Raw genomic sequence first — 14,825 nt, forward strand, 5'->3', positions numbered from 1 at the left:
ACTTGGACGTTCTTCCTATTGCTGGACAAGTAAAAGTCACCCTTAGTGTCAAAATTCCACAACTCTGTATTGTTTTCCTACACTCGCCGTCTAGAACCAAAAATCCAAGAAAAGCCAAAAAGCACAACTGGCTACAGAAAGTTGTTAAGAGTATTTACGAAATTCTAAAATACACTCACATAAACTACAAAAAAGACTGGTGACAAAAGTAATTGTCATAATAAGTGTATGTTATTTCAACTTGATGGTAATTTCATCTTTTGTATAGATAGCTTGAAGTTTATTTAATATACTTTATGCATAGATAAGCTAATTGAGACTGGACCTACAGTTTAAAGTGTGATCCAAACCACTATGTGCCTGTATCAAACTTGGGTCCCATTGATTACAAGGTGATGACCACTATGCCATTGGGGAGGCCCTCAATTCAGATTAAGATCTCGTGATCATGATTAGCCTAGCATAAAATGGTCAATAACGTTGTATATTTCGGAAGCACTAAGTCCCTGAAAGCAGAAGGCATAACACCTAACAAAGACTAAGTAATAACAAGAATGCACAGACAGGTGTTATGCTAGTCAACAGTTACTCACACATTGTATATGTAATTGTCATATATCTACAAATAACTAAATCCAGCAAATAGTATGATTTCTACAAACCTGTTCACAAAGTCCTTAATAATATCTACAACTTTTAGTATGCAAATACTAAAAGCCTTTATCGGTCTATCCTCAATCTGGTAAGGCTTATGCAAATACAAATTTGTAAACACAGTTTGAGCAAGAGAATGTCCTTCAAGCCAAGACACCACGCAAGCTAAAGTACAGTCAATTATTCCAATTTGCTCTGGAGACCTTAGGTCTTGCAATTTGAGAGTTCCAGCCTGAAAGAAAGAATATTTGATTAACGGAAAGAGTGAAAATTAAATTAGATATGAAATTTACAACCAAGTAAACTGTTACTTTGTATATAATCTTAATATTTACAGTAAAGAAATTCAAACACCAATTTTAAAATTTTCTGCTAATTTCATTTGAAGGATGGACATCAGAAAATGAACAAGTGTTCTCGGGTCACCAGCCAGGTTAAATCAGCATTAGCTTCCAAAGTTTTGAGCACTTACACTGCTATCATCATCAGGGTATATACAAATTTATAGTTATAAAAATAACACTTTACAAATGATGCTTGTATGTAAATAATTTATGGGGATGAAATGCACACAGAAATTCAAGGAATCAATATTACCAATTATAAATTATGAAAATTTGAATACAACTAGAAAGGATTTCACAGTCATTGTACCTGCACAGCCTGATCAAAACTAAGTGCCTTCTTGCTTCCCCTGTTGCACATCATGCCAGCATCCATTTTAGGGTCCATCATTTCTATTGCAGACATTGCTTCAAAAAGTCCAAACATGGAATCATGCAGTAACTCTCCCAATTCAAGTTCTGAATAAGGAAAGACAAAAATAAGATCATGAAATTCCAAGTCGCTTTGCGCAAAAATGAGGAAAACACAACACAAAAATGTGAATGGCTCCAGGGGTGCCCACAGGGGGGATTCATGACATGCCTGCGTAATGGGAATTTTTTTTGGGGGGGGGACAAAATTTTATAGTTTAGCTACCAATTAGGTTATTGCAGCATGACACCGCAAGAGCGTCGGCCGCTTGCCGGCCCAGTCATGCAACAGGTGCCGGCAAATTGCGTAACAGATAGCCCGTTACACAAACCGCTTGTTTTGTAATGTTTCCACTTTTCACAATTATAGTTACAATTACAACTTAAATAAGCACGTACCTTGTCGTAAGGATGCTGGAAAAGGTGTCCTCTAAAATACAAATATTTCTGGCACTTTATTTTTGACATGTGATCTTTCTTAGACACCGCGAGAGCGTCGGCCGCTTACCGGCCTTGTCATGCATCAGGTGCCGCCAAATTGCGTAACAGATAGTCCGTAACAGAAACCGCTTGTTTTGTAATGTTTCCACTTTTCACAATTACAGTTACAATTACAACCTTATTTCAGACATCTAATCTTTCTTAGACATCTCTACTTTATCCTCGGTTGACAGAAAGGGAAGACAGCATCGCGGCGCATAAAGCAAACCGAAAGTGTAAAATTATATTTAAAACTAATAATAATGATGATCACTAACCTTCTGTGTTATAAATGATGTTGAAAATGACCTCCTTCAACACCAATACATTTCCGGCATCTGCGTATGAAATTCCTCTGAACATCCATAAGCTCCTCAGGTGTGATTCTGGCAATTTCTCTTCTTATATTTTCTTTTAAATCCTCTATTGTACGCGGGTTATTCTGATACACTTTGTTTTTTAATGTTCCCCATAAATAATAATCACAAGGAGTAAGATCGGGGCTACGAGAGGGCCACAACTCAGTACTGATAATTCTGTCCTCAAAAATCTCGGCAATAAAATTAAGTGATTCATAAGCAGTGTGAGCAGTAGCAGAGTCCTGCTGAAAAAATGACTGCTGGCATTCAATGTCCGTTAATTGTTCAAAAAAAGGTTGTAGTATGTCTCTTCGATACCTTTCACCATTGATAGTACCTTCATAAAAAATAGGCCCTATTATTCTGTGCGCATTCAAACCACACCACACACCAATTTTTGCAGGATGGAGCGGAACTTCATGCACAAGGTCAGGTTTTTCTGCGCTCCAATAGCGATTGTTTTGTGAAATAACTCGGCCATTCAATTCGAACCAAGCTTCGTCTGAAAATATGATTAATTCTGGATTTACTCTGCCAGCAACAATATTACCCAGCATCCAGTTACAGAATCAAACTCTAGTCGCGTGATCGCGCGGTTGCAATTCATGAACCACTGTAATTTTGTAGGGTTTTAATCTAAGTAATTTAGTGGCATTTCGTGCTGAGGATTTTGAAATGCCTGTTTCCTGAGCAAGCCGACGGAGGGATTTTTTTGGAGTATGTTCAAGTCGTTCACCAATTTCGTCTAGCTTTTCTTCCGTAAGAACACGTCGTCTGGAAACACGTTTCTTAGGTTCAAGAGATCCTGTCTCTCGTAATCTTTTAACGAGGTTGTAAACAGTATGTCTGTCCGGAACAGGATTGCCAGGAAATTTTCTTGCGAATCGCCTGACTACTTTTCTGCAAGAGTTCGTTTTCACGTAAGTATCGTACATAAAAACTCTTTGTTCAAGACTATATTTGTTTGGCGGCATAACTAATGAATGAATAACAAATAACACACGATAAAGCACTAGCACTTTAGCACACCAACTCAATAACACAGTATAAACAACACGAGTACTGATAAACGCAAACCGAAGTGAACACGTCTAAACAACTGGTAGCCGACAGCTGTCGCATTCGCGTAGTATCGAGAGGCTTCTCGCGGCTTACCACTACTCCGATAAGCCGCTGACGCTCTTGCGACATCTGAGGAATTTCGCTTCTAGCGTCGGCTCTATAGACACTGGATGGACCAAATTTTGAGGGAAGCACAACAAAAGACTACTCTATGAGGATATGTAATGCTCCTGCCGCAACTTTGAAAAAAAAAAAAATGGAAATTACGACGTTCAGAAATTTTGCGTAATTACGGGGAAAATAGAACTTTGGGATTTGGCCCCCGTTTCCCCCTGGACTCACAATTGTCGGAATTTACATAAAATGTTGCTTTTTGTTCATTCTTACATTTAGAATTTAAATTTCTTAAAAAGATGCAGTTGTTGAGCAGTTATAGCCTTTTATATTCAGTTTATCCCATAGTAGCAAAAGGGGAAAAGTGCTTATTTCAAATGGCGCTCTCAGAAAGAAAAACGCACACAGTGTATGATCGCTACTTTACTTCAAAAATATTCACACGTTAAAATTAAGTGACACTGTTAAATAATTCGTTTATCTGCGCTTTCGTTTTGCATAATAATGTATACGTAACCTCCCCCCTCGAAAATCTTGGGCACGCCACTGACTCTAGTGTTCAAAAGGATTAATCTTGTGTTATCTGCAAAATAAGAGTCACGGTTTTGTTTATTCGAAGGCAAGACAAGAATGAAAAATTGAATCCTTTATGTTGGATGAGTCATTGCTGTCAGAAGCGATATGGGCAGAAATAAAGTGCCAGAAATATTTGTATTTTAGAGGACACCTTTTCCAGCATCCTTGCGGCAAGGTACGTGCTTATTTAAGTTGTAATTGTAACTATAATTGTGAAAAGTGGAAACATTACAAAACAAGCGGTTTGTGTAACGGGCTATCTGTTACGCAATTTGCCGGCACCTGTTGCATGACTGGGCCGGCAAGCGGCCGACGCTCTTGCGGTGTCATGCTGCAATAACCTCCCTGTATATATGGGGGTGGGGGATCGTTTCATTCGATTCACTTCATATTGGTTTTTAGTTATGGTTATTATGTCCAGTTTTTTTTACCTGCCTGTGGGTGATCACTGGGGATGAAATGAAACACCACCGCTTGTGCCTTTAGAATCTGTTTGGAAATGGGGGGATGTGCTGTTCGCATTTATACAAGCAATGGCGGTGATTATGGGGGTGAAGGCATTCGCCTCCTCCCCCAACTTCTTGCAAATTTTCCTCGTGCACTATACTAAACCGTATCTACCAAGGGGAAGTAAACTGTCCTTGCCCCCCTAGTTTTGGAACTCAATCACCGCCACTGCATACAATTTTAGTCAAGCAGACAAAATGTTAAAAATAAGGCTGAGTACACTAACAATGGCAGTGAGACTTGGCAGTTGTGTACATTTTATGTTAGGAAACATGAAAGTGAACCATGTTTTTTCTCTTTAGTCCTTTAATTTCAACTGCAATGAAAAGTTTCGAATGTTATGCACATTTAGATTGTTAGCATCTTGGCCAGTGGTAAACAATGACTGGTGTTTTCTGTGGTAGTTCCGAGTCGGCTCGGAACTTCGAACACTATGGATGATTTCGGCTTGAATTATTTCGATTTCAGTGGTGGCGATTGGCCACTTTTGCCCCTGCGCATACTAAACCTAATCTACCAAGAGAAAGTAAACTGTCTTGCCCCCACCCTCCCACCTAAGTTTGGGCACCTTTCTCCCCTAGTTTTGTAACCCAATTGCCGCCGCTGTTCGCTTGTTGTGTTCATGTGCTACGACTGACTGGATAATTGTAAAATACTGTGAGTTTTCGTTGTCAAAAGCTTGCTTTTGTTGACTATGTACATTGAAAAGGAACAGAACAGTCATGCGTACAAGTCCTACAAGGCAGTTCAAACACAGGTGTATGGAGTACATGTGTAATACCATAGCCCGCTACGATCCTACCAGCCTCTGCACTCAACCAGTTTGCATGTTATTCCAAGAACTTACAATTTCTGCCGCTAGTCACCAAATGGCGCTGATGTCCAACTTGTCTGCTTCCACCAAGATGCTTCTAAAGCAGATGAACTTTACAATTGAGAGGCTTGTGATTTAAGTATTTAGGTCGTAGCGGGCTGTGATAATACAATTCATCGCCAGGATAAGTGAAAACAACACTGTTAGCTTAAACATGTACATAAAACTAACAATAATCTTCCCACGAAGTACAAAATTGTGGACGTTAGGTTTCGAAGTGGACCTTGGCAAAACTGCAGCAACGATGAAAGTGCTTCAGGTTCAGGACCAGGTGAAGAAAATCAGCCTAATGAGATGAGCCACGAGAAAAGTGACAGGTAATAATTTTAAAACTTTTTTATAATATCCTTCCTGTTCACATGATTTGATTGTAAAGTGTTTCTGATGCTTTGCAATGGAAAACATTATTCATCTTGAGTTATTTAACGTTGCATTCTTGTGGTTAATCGCTATGGGGAAGATGGGATCAGCAGAAATGGGTTAAGAATGGATTTCTTAAACCATACCGCGTCGTTGTCCAGTTTTCGACCTTTCCAAATTTGCAGGTATTATATAAAATAAGTTGACAAATTGCTCTGCAGAACGCAAAATGAGTGTCATTAGAACCATTAAAACAGACTATGTTAATGTCTACCTTAATTCCATCCTGTGAGTCCGATATTTTAAAAGTGGATCCAATTGAGGAAATTATCAATAAGCTTGCTGCAACAACGTCAGATATTATCATCATTTGTGTAAAATGTTATTTCAATCAATCTCAAAGTAATATACATGTAATTGTCTACAATTTAAACAATGCCATAGGCGCCGACTCCATGGGGCTTGGAGGGGCTCGAGCCCCCCAATATTAACGATGTGGGGGCAGAGCCCCCCCAAAATAATTTTGCTTAAGAAGATCTAATGTATTATTTTGCTTCTCTTCTAAAGTTTACTCTGACTTGTGCCACATGAACTTAACTTTAAATACACATTTGAAATGTTCTAGACCATCAACTTTAGAGGGCTGAGACTGCTAAACCATCAACTTTGGGGGGGCTATGACCGGAGACAGCAAAACACATAACTTATTACTATATACTAAGTATATAATTATGAGTATTGTTAACATTTTTACTATAAAGAGTTTCAAAATAACGAGGTGATATGACAATTATACCAGTATGTTGTTTAGTGAATTCTGAACAATTTGAGGTCATAAACATGACTTTCAGGCAATATTGATATGTACGATATTTAGTTATCCTCGAAATCTCTTCCTCTAGTCCAAAGAATAAGGGGAAAATAATTCTAGTCTTTGAGTTTATTTAACACTGGCTTGTAGTAAAGTATGCAATCAAAGCCTATGAAAAGTCTGTATTGAGAAAGCGGAAACGGCTATGATCAAAGGCATTATTGCTAAAGCACGGCGAACACATTTGAATGAAAAACAATTTGCCGCTATTTGTTGTGCTTATCGGCAGAGAACCGCAACACTTAGTAGGCGGGGTGGGGTTCATTGTTTCAATCTAAAAAGTATGCCGCCGGTTGCAAAGCTAGTGTTTCAATAATAAAATCGCTTCCACCATTCATCCCATGCCGACTGAGGACCGACTTTTGTGCATTGCATGATATCTACGAGAACGTACTGGCACAACTGACTGATCGTTCTCTAGTTTAGAACGCACAGAGCATTTTCATGCGTTGGTCTTCTTACGTGTTTCTTGCTTATGAGTTAACAGAAAAATTTCATGATGGATAAATATATTGTGAAAAAGCCACGCTTGGTATTGCCTGAGGATAAGAAGTCAGAAGCCTCCCCAGCTCTTCCCACGTTGTCAGCTTCGACCTCCACTGCGAGCGGCTCAGAATCAGGTAAGAAGATGTTTACTAGTAAGGGTAGGACGTTTCAAAAATCATGGATGGCGTCATTTGCCTGGATGCAATGGGATGCCTCCATTGACAAGGTGTTTTGCAAGACATGCAAAGAAGCAGATGCCAATGGACTACTACAATCTAGCACTAAGAAGGAGGATGTTTTTATTTCTGTTGGGTTTTGTAACTGGAAAAAGGCCCTTGAAAAATTTCGGGCACATGAAAATACCAAAGCCCATAAGGAAGGTTTAATGAAGCTGGCGGCTTTCTCCAAACCAAGTGTAGCAGTACAGTTAAACGAGCAGTTGAACAGTGACATGAAGAATGCACGCTCGGCCCTTATGGCTATTTTCACAACGTTGAGATTCCTTTGTCGCCAGGGATTAGCAATCCGTGGAAATGAAGACCTAAGTTCAAATTTTCAGCAGCTGCTGCACTTACGAAAAGACGATGTGCATGAACTAGGGGAGTGGGTGGGACGTTCGGGCTACAGATGTCTCTCACATGACATTCAGAACGAGATCATTGATATATTAGGGAGATCTGTTTTGTACTCCATGGTAGCAGATATTAAAAGTCGGGAATATTTTGCTATTATGGTTGACGAAACTTGTGACATATCCATCCGTGAACAATTAACATTCTGCATTCGAACTGTGAATGAAAATTTTGATATTTTTGAGGAATTCATGGGCTTTTACGAGATTCCGAACACTGAGGCCAAAACTCTTTTTGACGTTGTAAAAAGACATTCTGGTGCGTCTGGACTTGCCCATACAGAATCTGAGGGGACAGTGTTACGATGGTGCCTCTTGTATGAGGGGAAGGTTTAAAGGGCTGCAAAAGTTAGTTACAGATCTGCAGCCACACGCTATTTATGTACATTGTGCAGCTCATTGCTTGAACTTGGCAGTTGAGGACAACTTGCGTCACCTTTCCTGTATCAGAGACATAATGAATTTAGCCAACGACTTGTTAAAGACTGTTAGGGGATCCCCTAAAAGAATGCAAATATTTAGGAATATTATTGATGTGAACGAGAAGACTGGCCATACTGGACTGCGACCACTTTGCCCTCATCGGCGGATGTTGAGAGCCTCCAGTATCCAACAGATCTTAAAGAACTATGAAAACCTTCTCAATTTTTTTGAGAAATTTTCTGAAGAAGATTCTACTGATGCAGCATCAAAATGTGCTGGATACCTGGAGACAATGCTTCACTTCAAGACATTTTTCTTCCTCTCCCTCTACTGCCATGTGATGGGTCCAATAGAAGAGATAAACTGTAAGATTCAGTCTCCACGGATTGGTGCTACAGAAGTGGAACCAAAACTAAAATACTTGACTGACATCTTTCAAGAAAAACGAATGTGTTTTGAGTAGTTCTGGCAGAAATGCACAGAGGGCAAATCCAGAATCTCGTTGATGATCCAGAATTGCCCCGGCAACGTCACGTTCCTAAGAGACTTGAAAATCCTGATATTGCCAAACCTCACAAGTTCTCCACTCCAAAAGAGTATTATAAATCAATATACACTGACGTGTGTGACACAGTTAAATCATGTGTTAAACAAAGATATGAATCTACAGGACTACAAAAAGTAACAGCCGTAGAGAAAGAATGCATCTCAGCTGTAAACAGTTGCACAACAAACTTTGAGCAAACGCGAGAATTCTTTCGACAAGATTTGGATGCCGATAGGCTCTCCTTACATCTGTCCATGCTTGGTGATATCGCCAAACAGAAGAAAGTGGTTCTAACTACCATGCGTGACATAAGGAAATTTCTTTTGGAAGACAGCACCCTCCAGGAGCTTCTGCCTGAAGTTGCCAAATTCATGATGCTCCTCCGCACTGTACCAGTGACGACAGCCACAGCCGAAAGGTCATTCAGTGCTCTTCGCCAACTGAAGACATATTTGAGATCTACAATGAGGCAGAAGAGACTAAGCAGCTTAGCGGTACTCCACATACATCAAACTGTGCTTGATAATTTGGACCTGAGACCGCTCGTTAATGAGTTCATAAAGAATAACCCAGTGCGTAGAACAACTTTTGCTTTATTTTGAAATCATGTACATATGTCTTTCTTGTGTACGTCACTTTATATCTTAGTGTACATGCTATGCGCTTTGTTATTATTGTAAGATTACATTTAAAAAGTAAAATATTGTAGCAAGAACAAGAAAGTAAAACTATTTTCCTGCAATTTGTGTTAGCATTTATGTAAGTAATTAAATAAAACTGTTAAATATTGTAAATATTCGATATTTTTATGAGTACGTCAACACTAAGGTTATTTGCACCCGTCACATGTCCTTTCTTTACAGGTCTGTTGGAGACATTAAAACACACCCATACCCTCACTGGGACTCGAACCCGAGACCTCCGGATCAAAGCGAGTTGAGTCGACCACCCAACACGGTCGGCTACCGAGGCCGGCAAAAAACTGTTAAGTTGCCCTCTTAATGCAAATACATACTTTTAAATAAAAAATGTTAATTGTTATCTAAAAAACAAATGAGCAGACACAAAAACAAAGAGACTTTGAAACATTTTCTAAACGTTTTTCATGTTACATTTCATTTGCATGAGAAATATAATAGCTGCTTAAAAACTGCTATACGAAGACATAATTTTTATTTTTAAAAAAGGGAGGGAGTGAGTCATTCATTCATTTTCAGTGATCAGAGCCCCCCCCAATAATTTTGACAAGTCGGCGCCCCTGAACAATACCTAAAGTATACACAAATTATGTCTGACCAAAATAAATGGAGTAAATAATTCGACATAAAGGGGGGGGGATGTTCTTCTACCTTTTGGGGGGAGTGCATCATAGGCCTTGGGGAGGGGGGTAGGATGGGCACCCCTGAATGGCTCTTCCACAGGAATTAATTTCATATTTTTATTTTCAACTATACCCATATCTCTAATTATTACAGCTACAAAATAATAAGAGTAAAGTAAAATAAGATTCAACATGCAGACTTTTTGATAGGAAGGAAATGACAATACATATTGCAGGAAATTGATAAACATAAACAAACAATAAAATCATGAAAACTCAAAATTACCACATGCAATAATCTTGAACAAATAAATCATACATTTCAAGCCTAACATATACCTAATAAAATCTAATATACATTGGCCAAGAATGTCTTTAGAATGATACTGTTTTAACATTTTCTTGAATGTTCGCATTCAGTCTCACAGTAAGAAAATTCAACTTTCAACAAATTACACCAAAACCGGAAGAAATGTCAGGGAGGACATTCTCAACCACTAGGGCTACAAGGATATCTTATCATCTTGCCATTGCAAAACTAACCAAATTACAAATTAAATGATATAAAGGGGATAATGAAACAAAAAGTTAAAAATTCAAGTATTATACATGAAGGGCACGGGTGTAAAACATGGTAAGTGACATTTTGGTCATTTTGGAGTTACAATGTGTAGCGTGTAGACCAACGTAAATGGAGTCGACTTGTACTCGAAGTGTTTCGTTTTGTCAACAGATGACAGAGCTAGACGTGTTGAAAGTTATGGTATCTACCAGTTGTTTCATGTAAATTATGGTAAGTAGCAAAGATGGCAGCAAAACGGCTGTTACTGAATTGCAACGTCTCTCAGAAAGTTTGCGAGTATTGAGGCAACAGCAAAGATGAGAACGAGTTAGAAAGTGTCTATGATTCCCATAATGACCCGGAATATGTACCACTGACTAAGAATGAGGAGAATGAAGAGGTTGCCAATCAAAAATGCGACTAAAACTGTGCATGGCCACGTCCATTCTATTTCATGTAAAACGTGGTATCTACTGTAGATACCATTGTTTACATGCAGCAGTGATCATAATGGCAGTTTCGAATTAAATTTTACTCTCGTACCTGGATGTCAACTGCGAGCTAGTAGAGAAGCACATACTTTTCTTCTACTTGATATAAATAACTGTAGTCACATAGAAATTTGTTTCATTTTTAATTGGGTATGCACTTTTAAGGCTGCTTTAAGATACCAGGCCTTACAAGCAACGTCAAAAATGTATTTCACTTAAGGAATATGTAATTTGATCTGAATCATATCAATTATTTGGAACAGTTTAGTTTTTTATAAAATATTTCTTTCATAAATCTGTAATGCGCATTTTAAAAGTTATAATATTTTTATGGTGGACCTAATAACATATTTCTAATTTAATAAACTTTCATATTTATGATATGTGTGACTTCGATGAAAGCAAATTATTTTATTGTTGATATTGCAAATATGTCTTCTTCTTGGTTCGAAATTATAACTATTTTAATCCATAACAGCTAAATATCAGTGAAAACTATTCAAAACTTAAGCCCTGTGTACATTTCAAATCATTCTTTACAAACATGTCAAGTTAAAGAATAATACAACAGAAAGTTACAAGGTCATAATTGTATCTTCATTGATTTGCTATATTTTACTTCGCGTCTTGTGTCACTTTTGGCTTATTTGCGAAGATGGAGATGAGTGATATGATGAAATTGATCAATAAGCACTCAAAATCATCCATGCCAAAGGGCCTCCCCAATGAAGCAGTGGTAGCATCGTCGCCTTGTAATCAAGAGGTCCCGGGTTTGATCCTGGTGGAGGCACAAGTGGTTCAAATCCCATTTTAAACTGTAGATCCAGTCCCGATTAGCTTTACTGTGCATAAAGTGGACTTAACCTTTAGACTGCCGTGCGGGTCTGACGAAAGTAAGCCCAGTGTTGCCAAGGCTTTTGAGCACGAAATTTAAATTCGTATACTTATTGGAGAAAAATCGTAATAACTCTGGCACTATGGACCCAATCTACTTCGGATAACATTTGTTTTTCAGCTAAAACATCAGCGCATGCAATCGTGTACAATTTGGAACCCCCAACCACAGGGGGGTTACAGGCGGGGGCCGCAACCCCCGAATGTCAATGAAAAAAACATAAAAATGCATAGTTTGCCCCCTCTTTCTTCGCTATTTTGGGTAGATCACACGAACTTTTGACTTTCTTTCAATGATTGGACCTTTCGCAACAGAATGAAACTTGTTTCATGTTTGTGGGTGCAATACAATTTGAATAATGAGCCAAAATGTAAAACTCTGTTTTTTTCACAAAAATAGCCAATTTGCATATTTCTCATAAAATTGTTATAACTCGGACACTATGGGACCAATCAACTTCGGATAACTTTCGTTATGCAGCTAGAACATCTGGACATGCAGAACATGTACAATTCAGAACCCCCAACCAAGGAAGGTTTCAGGCGGGGAGGCGACATCCGAATTTCATTGCGAGAAAAAAAAGAAAATCTGGAGTTTGCCCCCTCTTCTCCGGCTATTTTGGAAAGATGACCCGAACTGACCCTACCCCCAACCACTTAGCGAGACCTCCTGTAGCAAGCAAGCTCCCAAACTTCAAGAACAAAGACAACTCTGTGCCTTGACACTGGTGTGTTACATTCGGCATTCTTAGCTGGAAGGAAAACAGCGTCATAAATAGCAAGCATTTATGGCTTCTCTGTCAACTCAGGACTCGAACACGTCACGTGTGCTTCTTGGAAGGGAGAAAGTTTGGATGACATGATGGCGAAACTTGTTCGGAAAACGACGTCAGTGTTTCCACCCCAATATAAAAATATAAGTGCGGCAAACCCTCGATAATTTTATCTAAAGCTGCATGGGTCAAAAATAAACCAAATTACGACAAGTCACTTATTTTTTTTGGTTTAATTTTAATTCAAATTTCAACTAAAGGTTAAAACAACATATCAATCAATCAATCATCCATGCCCAGGCTGGGATTTGAACCCAGGACCGCTGGCGTCGTAGCACAATTTCCAAACCACTCCGCCCCGGGGAGCGGTAATTGTTATCTTGAAGATAGAGATATTTAAACTAAGGATGGCCTTTAGAAAAAAAATGTTTTTCGATTTCCGAAAATGAAATTTTTCGATTTTTCGTTTTTTGGTTTTTTGAAAAAATGTCGTTTCTTTAAAAAAAATAGTTTTTTGTTTTTCGAAAAAAATAGTTTTTTTGTTATTCGAAAAAAAATCGTTTTTGTTTTTCGAAAAAAAATTTGTTTGGCATGCTTAGGTAATAAATAAAGCCTCTGTGTGTGTGAAGTAGAAACGTGAAGCTGAAAAACCGCTCATATATTACCATTTTTTTTACAAATATTGATCTCCATATAGATAAGGAAGTTATTTTTAATCACAAGCATTCAGAACTTTTTTTTTTAATACTAACGTAATAAAACGATTAAATCTACTTTTCCAATGGTGATCATTTCAATCAGACATTGGAAAGCAAAAACTTGTTACAACAAGTAGCTCAGGTTATTGTTTATTGAATAAAATTATTATTATTAAAGGCTTTAATTTTTGTGTTGCAATTTGTTATGGTTGCTATAAAAAGTCTAATGTCAAAATATTTTTATTAAACTGACATCACAAGTTAGCTTGAATAAAGCGGTATCTGATCACTCATTTTGATAATATTGTTGCATGTAAAGCATGGTAACTACAACAATTCCTTGAATAACCCTCAAACAAATTGCATGTAGCACCAATGAAAAAAATAATTCGGATGAAATATCATGTTTGTATGATAGTAAACATACAAGTGAATCATATTTGCTGTAAATAATTTAGAAATTTATTTTAATTTTTAAATCAGATTTTTTTTAAAAAATCAACTTTTAATATCTCGAAACCTGCATTTTGTCACTTACCATGTTTTACACCCGAGCCCTTCACATAATTTAGGTAGAAGGTATTTTACATGTTGTTTGTTTATTTTAACTTTTTAATTTACTTTTGTTGTCTATTGTGTCCCACCCGCAACACCAAAAAAACAAATATACACCAACTGTCCCTCTAAACTCCACTAGAATTTTAAAAGGTCAATTGCTTTCTCTCTCTGTCTTAAATCATTTATTTTTCAAAATTTGACAATTCACAGAAATTACAATGAATTTCTTATTAAGTGAAGAAGCAGTGTTTCGTCTGTCCCACTTGTGACACAAAATTGTTCACTTATAGCTACAAATCTGGGAAAGTATTTTAAGGGTAGTTATGTTTACTCAACAGTTTTAGGTTTCATATTTCATTACACAGAAACTGAAAGAAAAATGTTGCTTAACTATCAGTAGAATAGTTACTTTTATATCAAAAATGCTGTCCACGTGCTCCACCTGTGACGATGGAATGCCACTAAAGAAAGAGAACATCAAGCATTACATCGGTGCTCGAAAAATCTTCTTCAGAGTTAGGTGCCAGCTCTGAGAATCAGGCGCCAGGAAGCCACCTACTAGCAATTCTGTGGCTCAGTAGTTAGTACATCGCGCTACGATGCCAGGGGTCGTGGGTTCAAATCCCAGCCTGGGCATGGATGTTTGTAAATGTTCATTCATCAATTTCAACATACCATCATTCATCCCCATCTTAGCAAATTAGCCAAAAGTGGCACAAAAAACAAAGTAAAATAGAGCAAATCAATCAAAAATCCATCAATCTATTAGAAGCTGAGCATCACCGTATTTAAAACATTGTTAAATCATGTGAGAAAGCGAGAAATGGGG

The 14,825-nt window shown here is 37.9% G+C and overlaps 1 protein-coding gene across 1 annotated transcript in view; it reads right to left on the reverse strand.

Annotated features, from left to right (window-relative positions):
- Naa35 (N-alpha-acetyltransferase 35) overlaps positions 1-14,825 on the reverse strand; it is a 55,775-nt gene that overhangs the window by 37,777 nt on the left and 3,173 nt on the right. Inside the window, exons 3-4 of the mRNA XM_083130907.1 lie at positions 1,309-1,457; positions 663-886 (exon numbers count right to left, since the gene is read on the reverse strand). Of these exons, the coding sequence (XP_082987033.1) occupies positions 663-886; positions 1,309-1,457 (373 nt within the window). The remainder of the gene's footprint in view (positions 1-662; positions 887-1,308; positions 1,458-14,825) is intronic.

The sequence above is a fragment of the Lepisma saccharinum genome, chromosome 11 (genome assembly GCF_977018435.1).
Source record: "Lepisma saccharinum chromosome 11, izLepSacc3.1, whole genome shotgun sequence".
NCBI classification, from domain to species: domain Eukaryota; kingdom Metazoa; phylum Arthropoda; class Insecta; order Zygentoma; family Lepismatidae; genus Lepisma; species Lepisma saccharinum.